At 51.0% G+C, this 12828-nt stretch overlaps 1 protein-coding gene across 3 annotated transcripts in view; it reads left to right on the forward strand.

The window, feature by feature from the left end:
• SMYD2 (SET and MYND domain containing 2) overlaps positions 1-12611 on the forward strand; it is a 52220-nt gene extending 39609 nt beyond the window's left edge. For 2 of the 3 annotated variants that reach the window (XM_080647312.1, XM_080647311.1), the window contains 6 exons: positions 3114-3216; positions 5696-5806; positions 6451-6571; positions 7480-7654; positions 9707-9815; positions 12180-12611. In XM_080647312.1, coding sequence (XP_080503438.1) covers positions 3114-3216; positions 5696-5806; positions 6451-6571; positions 7480-7654; positions 9707-9815; positions 12180-12260 — 700 coding nt within the window. In that variant the 3' untranslated portion in view covers positions 12261-12611. Of the gene's footprint in view, positions 1-3113; positions 3217-5695; positions 5807-6450; positions 6572-7476; positions 7655-9706; positions 9816-12179 lie in introns of all 3 variants that reach the window. The other variant, XR_013959396.1, reaches the window with a different exon arrangement.
• Positions 12612-12828: the final 217 nt, after the last annotated feature.

The raw sequence follows: 12828 nt of genomic DNA on the forward strand, positions 1-12828 counted from the left end.
CCTAACTGCATGTGACAGACATGGAACTCCAAGTGAATTAAGACACCTTTTTAATTCTGCCAGATTTCAGAGTATTTCCCCTACGTTTGAGTAGCCGACGGTAGTTGTTAAGAGAACTGCTGTGTGTTAAGTCCTGCCCAGTCTGTTACTAGAGAGCTGTTATTAAAGAATGTGTTTACGGTGTGCCCCGCTGAGAAATGTGCTATTTTGCATATCCGTGGTTATGGAAATCTCTGGATTTCTTGCACTTAAAGTGAAACATTAATTGCCATCCAACAACTGGCCATAGGCTGACGTGGAGAATATATGAGCTGCTTCTCCATCTGTCCTGTTTGAAAAATACCTGTATAGGAACAGCACAGCTTGGAGAGAGAGTGAACTAAAGCAGTGAACGAGGGGGGAATGTCAGAGAACTATGGGAGTTTCGCTTCCTTCAGGAATGCTTCATTCAAGAGGGGCTAGCCAGCTGACCCGTGGAGATCTCGGTAGCCCTGACGTTCATGGATTGCCAAGAATGGCTTGGCCACGGTCTTTTTGATGGAATGAGTATTTTCACCAAAATGCTCCAGTCCCATGAAATCAAGCCCTGGCTTCCCAGAGGGTGCCAGGAGCCTTCCTGCATCCCCCGTCTGAATTAATCCACATTGTAGACTATTCCGTCTAAAGCAGTGGTTCTCAACCTGTGGGTCTCGACCCCTTTGGGGGTCGAACGACCCTTTCACAGGGGTTGCCTAAGACCATCGGAAAACACAGATATTTACATTACGATTCATAACAGTAGCAAAATTACAGTTATGAAATAGAAACGAAAATAATTTTATGGTTGGGGGTCACCACAACGTGAGGAACTGTATTAAAGGGTCGCGGCATTAGGAAGGTTGAGAACCACTGGTCTAAAGTGATGTTGCTTAGTATTCACTACAGGGGCCTCTGGCTTTAGGTCAAAGCCATTGCAGGAAACCTTGACCCCCCACGCCTTTGTATGGATGACATGTGAGCTCCTGGGGTGTCTGTCTGGTGTCACCCAGCTGTGGGCATTCTGCAGGCCTCAGGGATGCAGGTTCATGGCTCAGGGGCCTTCCTGAACCGAGCAGGAACAGAGCGTTTATCCCCCTGGTAATACTGTTCCTGGGGCTACAATGGTGTGTGTCCTCTGTGGTTTGAATTCCGATAGTGAGGAAAGAAGTGTTTGGGGAAGAAGCTCCTGTGGACATTTGCCCTTGGGGAAAGGAAGAGAAAAGGAGAAAGGCCACGAGACCCTCCTCGGGGGGCTGGTGTTGAACCCTTCAGACCTGGAATGAACTCGATGGCTCTGGCTCAGCCTCTAAGATCAGACTTGAAAGCAGGCACCTGGGAGTATTGTCTGAGGTTTCACCCTTTTCCATGATTGCCAAGAAAATGATGCCCAGAGCAGGAGTTGTTCTAAGTTCTCGGCCTTAGCATTCCCCTGCCTTCCTTCAAAGGACACCGAGGTGTCCATTTTGAAATGGAAAACTTAACCCGTCTTCTGCAGGATGGTTCTAGAGCTCTGCTTTTCCATTGCCGACGACTTCCCGTGCGTGTGCTTACGGGGTTTCCGAGGGCCCGATCCCGCTGCACCACTTGCCAGGGGGAGAGGTGCTACCCGCCCTCCCAGGCTCAAGGCCACCACCGACTTCGCTCAGACCTCTCAGCACCTGGCGCTGGAGGAGGCTGCCCACAACCCCCCCCCCCCCGCCCCTCTACACGGCAAGCCCGGGGCAGCCCATCCTCTTTGCTTCTTTTGTATTCTGGGGGCAGACGGGAGAGGGCTTTTGGTGGCTGAGGGTTCAGGCAAGTGGCCACAGAGCCATGGGCCCTATGGATGCGAATGCCCACATGAGCCCCGGTTTTTTGCAGGCCGTTTTAATTGGGGGAAAAATCCCTTTGGACGGAAATCAATTCGGTATTGTGATTTCAAAGGCAGCATTTTCAGAGATCAAGCATTTTCCCCTGTAGTTTAGAAATTTCTGTTCTCAGAACTTTGACCTTGATATAATCAGAAAGCTCAAAGCCCCTCGCATAGGCGAGCCTCTGTCCTCGCGTCCCTGAAAAGCTGGCCGCGAGCAGCAGGTGCAGCGTGTCCCAATTTCCCCGATGAGGACGCTGAGGGGCAGAGACTCACGCGGGCTCCTCCGGGTCTCCCGGAGGATCACAAGCCCTCACTTAGGAAGATGGCACCTCCCCGGTGGCGATTTCTCAACATCGGAAGAAAACACGTTAGAGATAATCCACTAACATAAAAAGCGGCTTGGAAATGACCACCCGCTTGTCTCAAACGGTGTACAGTGAGTTGCAGTTCACTGTAGGTGTTGGGTCGTGAGCCAGGAGTTTTTGTTGCCATTTTTTATCATTGTGTGTGTTGTTTTGTTTTTTTTTGTTTTGGGCTTAGATGTCACTATTTTGTTTTGGGGGTTTTTTTTGTGTGTGTTTTTAAAAAATACATTTTTATTGATTTCAGAGAGAAAGGGAGAGGGAGAGAAAGAGATAGAACAGCCATATTGAGAGAGAATCATTGATCGGCTGCCTCCTGCATGCCCCCCACTGGGGACCAAGCCCACAACCCGGGCATGTGCTCTGACCGGGAATTGAACTCTGATCTCCTGATTCATAGGTCAATGCTCAACCACTGGGCCACACCAGCTGGTTTTAAATGTCACTATTTCGGACGGCACATTTCACTTTTCAGTACTGTGGAAGTTTAAGATGATCAATGAATGCAGAAAAATTTCTTAGGATATGATGGCCAGCTCTTAGGTTTGTTTGCTAATGTCCTGCAAAGACCAAGTTACTATGGCTTAGCAAGGAAGTAGCCAAGGATTACCTAGACCAGTGGTCGGCAAACTCATTAGTCAACAGAGCCAAATATCAACAGTACAACAATTGAAATTTCTTTTGAGAGCCAAATTTTTTAAACTTAAACTTCTTCTAACGCCACTTCTTCAAAATAGACTCGCCCAGGCCATGGTATTTTGTGGAAGAGCCACACTCAAGGGGCCAAAGAGCCACATGTGGCTCGCAAGCCGCAGTTTGCTGACCACGGACCTAGACTGTCAGCCGCATTGAGCACATCGGTTCTCTCTTCTGATTGACAGTGTTGCATTGATGAATCACAGTTGTTGCCCCAATGTCATTGTGACCTACAAGGGGACCCTGGCGGAAGTCAGAGCCGTACAGGAAATCAGCCCGGGAGACGAGGTGAGTGTGTGGCGTGGGTGGCTGAGCAGTGTGCAGACAGCTGTTTCCAGAGGCAGGGTAGAGAAATCTCTGGGTGAGACGGGCTGGGAGGGGTCCCGGCAGTTCCACCATGTCCGTCCTCAGGCCTCCCAGGGTCAATGTTCAGATCTGTGACCTGTGGCTTGGAGTCCCATGCGTTTGGCTCCCACTTGGTGCTTGCCATTTCCACCCAAGAGAAAACAGGAAAGAAAAACTGTGAGTGAAGTTCCCCACAGAGGCGTGTAGAGATTTATAGAGAAAGGAGACGGCAAACGGAGCAGAATGAAATTCCGGGTTGCCTGTGGAGTCTGTATTCCCACCACCAAACAGTGCAATTGGAGCTTTTTTTAAATTAGTGAATTTTGGCCTATTATTCTCCCCCCAAAAGGCTAAAAGCATTGTTATCTAAAAGAAAACATAGGCGCCCCCCGCCACCCCCCACCGCAGTAGCTAAAGAGTTACAACTCCAGCCCCAGCCAAGTGGCTCAGTTGGGTGGAAAATGGTCCCATAAACCAAAAAAGTTTTCGAGTTCAATCCCAGGTTGGTTGGGGCACGTACAGGAGGCAAGTGATCCATGTTTCTCTCTCACTTATCTCTCTCTCTCTCTCTCTCTCTCTCTCCCTCTCCCTCTCTCCCTCTCTCCCTCTTTTTCCCTTTCTCTCTCTCTAAAGTCAATAAACATATCCTCAGGTGGGGATAAAATACTTTTTTAAAAAAAGTTACAACTCCAAATGATATATCAGCCCCTCAAGTCCTCTCAAGTTCCCACCTGAACTTGGGAGAGTTCGCTTTTTAGGGATGTAGTTCGGCTGGCCAGTGTGCACACTGATAGGGCAAGTGGAGGCAGCCTGTGGCCAGGAGGCACCTGCAGCTCCCGCCTTCCCGTGGGGGCGTGGTGAGGACCAGGTGCTCGGCCACTGCGCGGCGGTGCCCTTTCCCCACCCGCCGGCCTAGGGGATGCAGGCTATCTGTCCTGATGTAAGTGATGCAGAAATGAAACAAATGAATTGTTAGGGATTATGATGACGCCCTATGGATTAGACTTCCGTTTAATAGCCTTTCATACTATTTTAAGGAGCTTGTGTGGATTTTAAGGGTGAAACATAGCGATCGTTGTGCGGAACGATAAAAGGGCTCAGTTTCTCGGCAGTTGTCAGCGAACCCAGAGCCGGACTGAGGTGTTCTTTGCTAAATGCATCACGACGAGGGTATTGGGCTTGGGGTCGCAGTATCGTGGTTTCTGGATATCTTGAGACCATCCGGGTGCCTTTTGGTTAAAGCATACGATTGCAGTCTGTGAGAATGGACATCACCGGCCCAGGTGCTCCTGTGGGCTGAGGGGCGACAGGAGCAGTGGCACTGAGCGGCCTCTGTCGCCATCTTCTGGCTCTGCTGCTTGTTGCACTGCGTGGCCCTCAGTCATTTTAAAGAAATGAGGCAGGCGGCTCCTGCCGCTGAGGCCAGCGGGGCTCGCTCCGGTGGGTCGGTCCTCCTGGACCCGCACAGACCTGCAATGCAGTAACCTCATTTGGGGGAAGGCACTGATTTGGGGGTGACTTGCCCTTCACAGAGGAAGGAGCCCATTCCCCAGGGCATCGATGAGCCTTGAGGTCCCCATGACTGCCCTCTGGGGTGAAAAGAGCTTGGCAGCCCCTGCAAGTGCCCCCTGCCTGCCCGCCAGTGCCCGAGGCTCCTGGCACGTGGACGGCTTTCTGCCATCCATCTGTGCAGTCAGACATTCGCCTGATGGTGTGGGATGAGCAGCGAGTCCCGTCCCAGCGAGTAGATAATGGACAGTTCAACGCCGGTCTCCTCCATATGCTCCCAGACTCAGTTACAGACCCCGTTAGGAAAAGCAAGGACTGCAGACCCTGAAGGAGCCCCCAGGTGAGGCTTTTCCAGGTCCTCTGTCTGGCCCAGCTGGGTGAGGCCGCAGCACGCCAGGGCCCGAGAAGCTGCGTCCTGCCGGGCCCAGCTTCTTGCTCCATCGCCAGCAGATGGAAGGAGAAAGGGAAACATCAGTAATGCAGCTAAGCCGTCAGCTTGTAAAATAAGAGAGGCTGGGCAGAGACAGCCCAGGGCCAGTCCCAGGGTGAGGGGAGCCTTTGCCCAGTGGGGCTCTGCTTCCGTCCATGAGACAAGAGCATCTCCCCTCCACCGGGACCAAGGCCAGCTTGCTCTCTGGTGGGGAGGCTGGGAGGTTGTTTCAGTGCTCCTGTTCCCCGTGTCAGGGGCTCCTTGACTCTGTGGAAGGCGGGAAGAGACGCCCTTTCTCTCCCCCGCAAGCAGGTGGACGGCACTGGGGGGCTGGGTGTTGAAGGGCGTGGATCCTGAACTGTGGCCGTCCTCTGCGTCTGTCCCTGCAAGGACACCGCCGCGGACGCTGGCAGAGCCACAGGAAGGCTGAGGAGCGAAGGGACCTGTGGCCGACTGCAACGGGCACTTTCTGGACCCCCTTAGGTTTTTACCAGCTACATTGACCTCCTGTATCCCACAGAAGACAGGAATGACCGGTTACGAGATTCTTACTTCTTTACCTGCGAGTGCCAGGAGTGCACCACTAAAGACAAGGTAAGCTCCCTGACGACGCTCGGGCAAAGGTGCTGACCGGACCCTGTGTCTCAGGGCCTCTCTGCCAAACCAGTGCCCCCGTGTGACTCGGGGGTCTCCGCCTAGGGGGTTTCTGACCCTTTAAATGCACCTCCCTGAGTCAGTCCACGGGAATCCGGTTAGACCAGGTCTCTGTCCAAACCTGATGACGACGTTTCCATTGAGAGAAGCATGTGCCCAGGTGTTTCCTGGAAGAGAAACGACTGCTCAGAGGAGAGGGGCGGGAAAAGCACATGAGAACAGCTTCCCGGCTCCCAACCTGTTCAGAGCGTGTGGGATTTTCTCTGCATTGCCCCGATGGTTTCGTCCACGCCGCCCCTCCTCATTCTAGTCTCTTGATTCGTAGATATCCACACACACGTGTTCTAGGGGTCCTGCCCAGATGGGGATTGTCTAGAAAATATTTTGGGGTTTTTTTTGTGTGTTTTTCTTTTATAAAAAGGTAAAGGTGTGTTGCATTTCTCTTAGATCCATCGCCTGATCCCCTTTATCCTTTTGTAACTTCCAAGTGGGCAGGCCTGCACCTCTGCACTATTCCCGAGGTTTCCCCACCCGTGTGGTTTCCGGGGGAGGTGACGCCTTGCATTTGTGGACATTTCCCTCAGGATAAGGCCAAGGTGAAAATCCGGAAGCTCAACGACCCCCCCAAGGCAGAGGCCGTCCGGGACATGGTCCGATACGCGCGCAACGTCATCGAGGAGTTCCGGAGGGCCAAGCACTACAAGTATATCCTTGACAGCTGTGGGGAGTTCACCTGCAGCAGGTGCTGGAGAGGCGGGAAGAGGGAGCAGGGGGTGGGCAGAAGGTGCTGGATGTCGGAGGAAGACTGTCTGCCCGTAAATGGGTGGAGGCTCACGGACCACCCAAGACTTGGGGTCAACCACATCAGTTTCTGATGTCGATCTTATGTCTCTTTGTTTGGCTAGTTTGGCCAGGAGCTCAGTGTGGTGGACGTGTTATTGTCTAAAACTACGGAGGACAGATCTTTGAAGGCGCTCATTTTGGAAGCACTTTACTTGGGGCCAGGGCTTTGCTTACATTGCCTCACCTGGTCATCGCCCTGTATTAGATACAGATGATTTGCCCAAAGGACACAGCTCCCCAACAGACGCAGGGTTCTGCCCCATGTCTGCTGGCCACCACAACCCATATTCCTAACCCATTGTCTTGGGAGTTGAAAAGGCATGAGATTTATACTACAGGAAGCACTCAAACCAAGTGAAAGGAAATTGGAGAAAGGCACCTTTATTTCCCAGCGTGAGAAAGAACTTTCCCAGGGTGGGGACTTCTTCCTTAAAAATGCTTCAGCTCAGCCTTGAGGGTTTACATTTAACGAGGAGACTGCAGGTTGGTGATTCTAATCAGCATTGTTTACAGCTGAACCGAGGGGTCTGTTGCCAGTGGCTGAAGTTCTGCTGTATTTTAGCAGTTGAGGTCTTCAGATTTTCCCATTTGTTTCTTCAAGAAAAAAAAAAACAACGTGATTCCTTTGACTTTTGGGTGGCTTTCTGTAATTGGCCTTTTCAGAGGGAGCGGGGAGGGGTGGAGTGGACAAAATGACTCCTGGGACCCAGCCTGCTTGGTGAGCTCTCCCAGTCTGTGGGCCGGCGGTCCTTTCCTTGACCCCACAGCACCCCCTAGCGAGCTTCTGGAGATCTGCGAGCTCAGCCAGGAGAAGATGAGCTCCGTGTTTGAGGACAGTAACGTGTACATGCTGCACATGATGTACCAAGCCATGGGCGTCTGCTTGTACATCCAGGACTGGGAAGGAGCTCTGCGATACGGACAGAAAATCATTAAGCCCTACAGGTGATTGCCATGGCCGTTCCGACCACCTTCGCACGGAACGCAGCCTGGTGGTTTGGAGTGCGAACCTACGCGGTTTTGCCTTCTCACTGTCCCGTGTTGGAGCAGGCCCAGACCAGCATTCTCTTCTCTGCACCCACATCCGGAGGTACAGGGGCATGTGCTGCTCCCGTGGGTCCTGCCTGTCCCCTCCACCATCTGGAAGAGACACGTAGGATGGCAGGTAGAGGTTTTGCAGGGGTTGCTGGCACTAGGTTGGTCCCTGGACCTCCCCAGGTGCTATCCATTGTAGCTATTTCAGGCCAGTATTTAAAAGGCACCTGTTTGTTTCTTTTCATCATTAGTCACATTCTCCCCTCATCTTTTTCTAAACTGCTAATGAGGTTGCTAATGAGGAAACTTTGGGACCATTGGATTGGCTGTGGTTATTCAATATCCCGCCTAGGTTTGAAGAAATCAAGCTGGGTTTTACCGTATGGTAATAATGACTGCCGGCCACGGGGAAGTTTCCCGTTGAGGGGTTATTAACCCTTAGCGTGGGTTACAGATGGAGGCCGTGGCATTGTCCTCTGGCTCTGACTAGCCACTTCAGGGCTGGCGCAGCCTGGATCAGATCCCTGGGGTGCTTGTTAAATACGTTTCTCGTTTGCATTGCCAGGATCACCTCAAGACCAAGTGGGTCAGAATCTGGGCACTGGCCCTGAAATCCCTGTGTTCCAGAAGCACCCCAGGTGTTTCTCGCGAATGTGAGAAGCCCTCAGTTCATGTTCTGAGCTGAGGGACTGTTAAATTTGTGTCTGGTCTGAATGTTCACTGCCCTTCTGGCCCTCTAAGTCCCCCACACTGCCCTGATTAGCCAGCAGGGGGAGCCCAAGGGGAAGCGGCTCCTAAAATCTGCTCTTAGAAACGGAATTTGCTACATGGGGTATAATCTTAAAGCCTATCCTTCTTCCGCCAGCGGACGAGAAAGTCCTGTGGTCTCATGCACACTTTCCTCTGTGAGATCTGGAGGGAGGAGAAGGGGAAGGGGGAGGAGGAGGAGGAGGAGGAGGAGGAGGAGGAGGAGGAGGAGGAGGAGGAGGAGAAGGAGGAGAAGGAGGAGAAGGAGAAGGAATAGGAATGAGATCATCTCAGCCTTGCGGTTTCTCTCCCAGCAGGAACTGGCTGTGCTGGATCCTTCCTGAGCTTAGTGAACCCCAGTCCTGGTCTCTGGAGGCAATTGGGGGGATGGGAGGGGGGGACAGCATTGCCCCAGGGCCTGGCCCCTGCCCAGAAATACAATCAGAATGGGTGTCCTTTGGGCGAATTTTGAGGGTAGAGCAGTACCAACCAGCCTGTAAAGAAACACCTCCTGCATACACCCCAGCACACATCCTCTCGCCCAGGAGCCACCTGCTGGTCTCTGTTCCCAGGGAGAGGGCTCTCTCCTAGGCGAGCCCCATCTGTCAGTTAGCCATCGGCTAAAACCAAACGGCAAGTGCCCACTGTGTATGTATAAAGCTCTCTACTGGACGACAGAGAAAGAATATCTAGAGGAAATGGGAGGCGTTCTCCTGACTTCAGAGCTTACAGTTTTGCTAAACCAACTGGTATCATAATAGAGTGTGATACAAAGCTGGGGTCTCGAGGTATTATCAGTGTGTGTATGTCTTTAAGTATACTATCTCTTTAATGGGGACGGGGAAGAGGCCTAATGCCCTCATTATAGGGAATTTACCCAAAAAGATGGTTTCCCAATGCCCTGCTTTGGGTGCACCTAAAACAAAAATCTGATTAGGATTGAATGTCTTGTTTGTAACTATTTTTGTACAGGATTTCTCCTGCAGTTTTTATGTAGCTTTTCAGAAACACACAAACTGCATTCAATGAAGTGCCTCCAGGTGAACCCTCGGGGCTGACCATCCACAGGCTCCGGCCACACCTGCCGGGGTGGGAGGGGCGTGGCTTCCGTGGGGCGTGGCATCACCAGCTCAGCAGCCCCGCTGACTGTGCCGGGCCTGTGGGCTGCCCGGCGGCCTCTGACGGGGTGGCCTGTTGTCTTTTCTCCCCTTCCAGTAAGCATTACCCGCTGTACTCCCTCAACGTGGCCTCCATGTGGTTGAAGCTGGGAAGGCTGTACATGGGCCTGGAGAACAGAGCTGCCGGAGAGAAAGCCCTGCGGAAGGTACGTCTGAGACCCGAGGTTCAGCTTCTCTGTACCCGCGCAGCCTCCTTTCTTCATCCCTCGCCAGGCTCTTGACCCCCCTCTGGCCGTGGCAGGGGGAGGGGTGGGTTCGGCAGATGGGGGTGGAGTAAGTGAGCCTTTGCTAGTTGGCATCCAGGCCCTCCTGTGGGGAGAGGGGTCGGCCGGGATGGGAGGCTCAGCCCACACCTGGGAGACCACACTGCCTGTTCCGTGCCCGTGGGCAGAGGCCACGAAGTATGTCAGTTACATCCCAGGACCTTGACCTGTGGCTTTTAATTCTCACAAAAAAGATTTTTCTGATGAGGAAATTGAGATGCAAACAGGTTAAGTAATTAGCCTCGGGTACGTGCTGGGGCCTTGATTTAAACGGGCCTTTCTGAGTCGAAGGCTTCAGCTCCCTCCACTCATATTGTGACTACACGCAGGGAATCCAGTGCATCCGCCGGCCACCCAGTGCTCCCGTGGGAGAGGCGGAGCCCGGGCCCTCACCTCACAGCAGTGCGATCGGACCCGTAGACTCTCCTTGTCGTTGATGTAGAAGTGAACAGCTGATAACATGTAACCTTTGGGACAGCCTGTTGACTCCTGTCAGAGAATGTTTGTAAAGTTGGGGCCACCGACTAGCCTGGATGCCCAGTCCTCCAGATTCCCCAAATCTTCCCAGTCTGTTGGGGAACATGGGATTGAGGTCTGAATCCCACATGCGAGGGTCAGGGCCCCACCAGGCTAGGAGTGTGAGTTAAGTATAACATTTTCCTTTTTTAAACCAGTGAATTTTGTCTGTTTATCGCCTTAGTTACTTGGCGGGGAGTTAACCTGTTAGGTCACAATTGCAATGGGCTGGTCGGTAATTAAGTACAAGGTCAAAGAAGGGTAGGGTAGATGTGAGCAAGGAACGTGAGTCATGAAAGGAATGCAGAGGGTGAGGGGAGGCATCTAACAGGTGATTCCAAAAAAAAAAATAAAAAAAAACCCCGACAAGTGATTCCTAAAGACCTGCCCTCTTCCTGGGCCTGCCTCCCATTGGTTTGAGATCTCAGAACAAAGTGGTACAGTAGAAAGAATGCTGTCATAGTCACAGGCCATCACAAATCCCGCTTGGGAGAATGGGAGTAATTTGAGTTTTTCTGTGAGTTAATATGGTTGAGTACAAAGGAGCAAAATAAATTCTTATTCAATATGTACTTTCTATGTACCAGGCACTGTTCCAAACACTTGATGTGTGTTAACTCTGAGAGGCACAGAGTGGTTAAGTGGGCCCAAGGTCACACAGCTAGGAAGCAATGGAGCCACTGGAGACTCACTTTATAGCTCTTCACGCTAAAAGAACCTTATGTAATACGTTCTCTCTAACGTCCAAAAATGAAACCTGCAGCGATTTTTAGGTTCTTTTTTTTTTTTTTTAAGAATATGTATTAAGAGGAAAGCTTGCACTTTTTGAAAGGGAAAAATGGTTTAGTTATGTCTTGTAGATTAGTAATGTAACCTTAAAATCAAACAGGTTTGATGTAAAGTTCACTGTGACTTTTCTGTTCCAGCACAGCTGTTTACCTGGTTGACCGTAGCCAAATCCATCCCTAAAACATTTTTTACTCAAATCTTAGAATATTGGGGTAAAAAATGTCATGCAATCAATTTCTCTCAAAGATTTCTTCAGCTATCGCAGTGGTAGGAACTGGGTGACTCTTTGGTTACTAGCTAATCTTGTCCTTTTTCAAAATCCTCACCTGAGGATATATTTATTTTTTAATTTTTTTTAATATGTTTTTCTTGATTTCAGAGAGGAAGGAAGAGGGAGAGAGAGATAGAAACATCAATGATGAGAGGGAATCACTGATCAGCTGCCTTCTGCATGCCCCCCACTGGTGATGGAGCCTGCAACCCGGGCATGTGCCCTTGACCAGAATTGAACCCAGGACCCTTCAGTCTGCAGGCTGATGCTCTATCCACTGAGCTGAACCAGCTAGGGCCTGAGGATATGTTTTTATTGATTTCAGAGAGAGAGGAAGAGACAGGGAAAGAGAAACATTGATCAGTTGTCTCCCCTATGTGCCCCAACCTAGGATCCAACCTGAAACCTAGGTATGTGCCCTGACCAGGAATAGAACCCATAACCTTTTGGTGTACGGGATGTCACTCCAACCTACTGAGCCACCCTGCCAGAGCCTTCCTCCCCACCCCGTGCCCTTTTGGAGCAGATGCTGGAGCAGAGCACAGGCTCTGAAAGCCAGTCTGCCTCTTGCCCTTAAAGCAGAGAAGTCCAGCTGAAATAAAGTCAGCCCCGGTGCAGGTGCGAGGGGATGGGCTTCGGGCTCTTACCCCCCCTTTGTCTCTCTCTCCTAGGCCATGGCGATCATGGAAGTGGCTCACGGCAAAGATCATCCGTACATTTCTGAGATCAAACAGGAAATTGAAAGCCACTGAAACGATGCCAATGTGGCAGTTTTTATTTAAGTGCTCATGCAGAAACCTTCAAGTATTTGAATATTTCAAATCAGATACATCACGCCTGCATTTCTGTAAAGTCATTGCCATGAAAACACTATGTGCACTTAAACCTTACACGTGACTTACGTGGAATTGGTCTTAATTTTAACCTTAGGATCACAGTCATTTTTTAACGCTTTTTCCCCTAAGAGATGATGGCATGATTTCATGTATGATACTTTGGACAGGTTGAGTTTTGAAAACTGTGATTATTTTTTTTCCCTTTATGCCTATTATTATAATGTGAACAAACCTGAATGATGCAAGAGAATAAAAAAGGGAATAGTGTTTGAAGTTTGTGTTTCCTTTTGTCAGTGGGGAAGATTCCAGAGAGGTGGGGGAGCCCCATCATGGAGTGGAGGTCACCCCTGTTCTGGGTCCGTTAGTGACCCAGGCCTCCCCTAGGAGGTGCGTCAGGTGGCCTCTTTAGCCTGAAGTTGCTTTCGGGGTTCAGTGCCTTTGGAGGAAGAAAGAGGGAAGATGCAGGAAGGGAAAAAAGGTACCT

The sequence above is a fragment of the Plecotus auritus genome (assembly GCF_963455305.1).
Source record: "Plecotus auritus genome assembly, chromosome: 12".
NCBI classification, from domain to species: domain Eukaryota; kingdom Metazoa; phylum Chordata; class Mammalia; order Chiroptera; family Vespertilionidae; genus Plecotus; species Plecotus auritus.